The following is a 2,500-nucleotide window of genomic DNA, read 5'->3' as shown; positions in this document are numbered from 1 at the left end:
AAGTTATTTTTCATTTCTTTGTATTATAAAGGTTCATTCAATTACTGCAACAGTAATTCATGTATGTTATGTTGAACATTGTTTTAAAAATTACGGAAAATGGGTCTTAAACAACATTTATGAAAATAAGTCTTTATTTTCTCAACTTTCAAGACGAGTATATTTTAAGAAAATATATGTAAGCATTTCAAGCAAACAATGAAATGTGGCGTTAACATTTGGGACTAAAATGACAAACCTGATCATTGAATATTGATTACTGTTGTAACCTTAACAAACAAGAAAATTAATGTTTTGTGTAGAATATTAAAATAAATATTTATATTAATCTCTATAATTTACAATATATAAAGAAAATATAATATATGAACAAACATATAATATTTTATATATTTGTTTAAATCTATGAGTTTACAACAGTTTTGGCAAGCAACAGTTTAGTGTAGATGTAGTCTGGTGTGGCCTGACCAGCCATCACCTTGTGTTTCTCTGTATGTCCGGTTCAGCAGTTTACCTTAGTACTTGTAGTGACCTCTTGAGGAAAATTAACTTGAATTCCACAAGATAATCACAAACAAAAAGTCTTCAAAAGCAGCTACCACTGTTTCATAACAGGTGAGTTAAGAGACTCTCTTGTCTAGAAGGTGGGTGCTGATATAGGTCGAGGCTAGCACCACTATGTTAAACCCATTACCATTGTTTAGAAGGTGGGTGTCTGGTATAGGCCAGAGTGTGAGGCAAGCACCATTATGTTAAAACCATTACCATTAACCTTGTCTAGAAGGTGGGTGTCTGGTACAAGCCGGAGGGTGTTATGCTAAATCCATTACCATTAACTCCGTTGGAAAAACCATTTCCGTTGACTCCATTACCATTGACGTAACCGTTTCCATTAATACCGTTTCCATTGATTCCGTTACCATTGGTGAAACCATTACCGTTAATTCCGTTACCATTGGTTAAACCGTTGCCGTTAGTGTAGCCGTTACCATTGCCCGTGGCTAATCCATTACCGTTGGTTAAGCCATTACCATTTGTGTAGCCATTGCCGTTGAGTCCGTTACCGTTAGTGTGTCCATTGCCATTGACACCATTCCCATTGCCAATGGTCAATCCATTACCGTTGGTGTAACCATTGCCGTTTCCGTTGCCATTTCCACTGATGAATCCATTTCCATTACCTCCGTTGCCATTTCCACTGATGAATCCATTTCCATTACCTCCGTTGCCATTACCATTACCGCCATTTCCATTGCTATAGCTGTATCCATTTCCAACAGTATAGCCATTGCCATTAAGAGAGGCTACACCATTTCCATTAACTCCATTGGTGTACCCATTTCCATTGACAGTTATACCTCCATTTCCATTAAGTGCACCATTTCCATTTACTCTGCTTGCGTAAATTCCATTACCGTTAATAATTCCGTTAACGATGCCGTTGGAGTACCCATTACCATTCACGACTCCGATCTGAGCGTTGAGACCATAAAACTGCTGAGCGGTGGAACAGTCGAAGTTGTACCACCAGTCACACACGAAGTACTGCTGGTTGAAGATGGTACCGTTGGGACACAGGAAAGAGTCGCTCCTGCCATCTGCCTGACAGATGTGGAACACCTGTGAAAGACAACAATATTAAAGAAGCAGTGTATTATTAGTGACGGATATAGAGGACCTGCTAACAGCAACTATCAGTAATGTTATTATTAGTATGTAACTCGGAGTTGGTTTCTGTTCTCTTACGTCGCACTTCCTCTAGGCGTTGCTATTTAACTTTATGTAGCACTCTTTTTCTGTTCATATATAAATATGTGTTTTGAAATGTCTGTTGGAAGAAGATGTCATATGGATTCCATAATGTATCATGTTTCAGCTTTAAAATCAAGCGCTTTAATTTGTAAACCATATGAATCAAAGTGTACATCCATAACAATTTCCTGAACTAATACAACATAAATGAAGTGGTGCATTATAATATTAATAACTCTAGTCAATAATAGCAAGCTGCACCATCTATTGGATCTAAAGAAATTCAGTGTGGTTGAAGGACCAAATATTCCTCAGACGTTGAATCTATTGAAAGGCTATAAAGCATATCTATTTAGAAGCTGAAGGCTTTAAGAAGTATAGATTGTCAGGATCTGAATATATAAAAACGCAGTTTGCTGAATAAACAATACAAGAAACAGTTCCCAGTTTAAGACCTAGACGACAACCATCCTCAGGGGAGGTGAGACTCACCTGACAGCCGGCCTCGAGGGCAATATCAGCGTAGTATCCAGGGATCTGTCCACTGCAGGTGAATCCTGTGTCGGGTACAGAAGCCAGGATGGGATAGTCCACGCCGGGTTCACCTCTTACAGCAGTAGCCAGGGCGGTGATGGGATCCTCCAATCCGTTGTAAAACCCGTTCCCGTTAATCACTCCATTGGTGGATCCACCATTTGCATAACCATTACCATTGGTTACACCATTGCCATTTCCATTAAATCCACCA

The 2,500-nt window shown here is 38.8% G+C and overlaps 1 protein-coding gene across 1 annotated transcript in view; it reads right to left on the bottom strand.

The window, feature by feature from the left end:
* The window catches only part of LOC128698772 (uncharacterized), a 3,608-nt gene that overhangs the window by 404 nt on the left and 704 nt on the right, over positions 1-2,500 (bottom strand). Inside the window, exons 2-3 of the mRNA XM_070084895.1 lie at positions 2,245-2,500; positions 1-1,620 (exon numbers count right to left, since the gene is read on the bottom strand). The exon at positions 1-1,620 is cut by the window's left edge and continues 404 nt beyond it; the exon at positions 2,245-2,500 is cut by the window's right edge and continues 346 nt beyond it. Of these exons, the coding sequence (XP_069940996.1) occupies positions 778-1,620; positions 2,245-2,500 (1,099 nt within the window). The 3' untranslated portion in view covers positions 1-777. The remainder of the gene's footprint in view (positions 1,621-2,244) is intronic.

The sequence above is a fragment of the Cherax quadricarinatus genome, chromosome 14, assembly GCF_038502225.1.
Source record: "Cherax quadricarinatus isolate ZL_2023a chromosome 14, ASM3850222v1, whole genome shotgun sequence".
NCBI classification, from domain to species: Eukaryota; Metazoa; Arthropoda; class Malacostraca; order Decapoda; family Parastacidae; genus Cherax; species Cherax quadricarinatus.
This window is presented reverse-complemented; position numbering and strand designations above follow the sequence as displayed.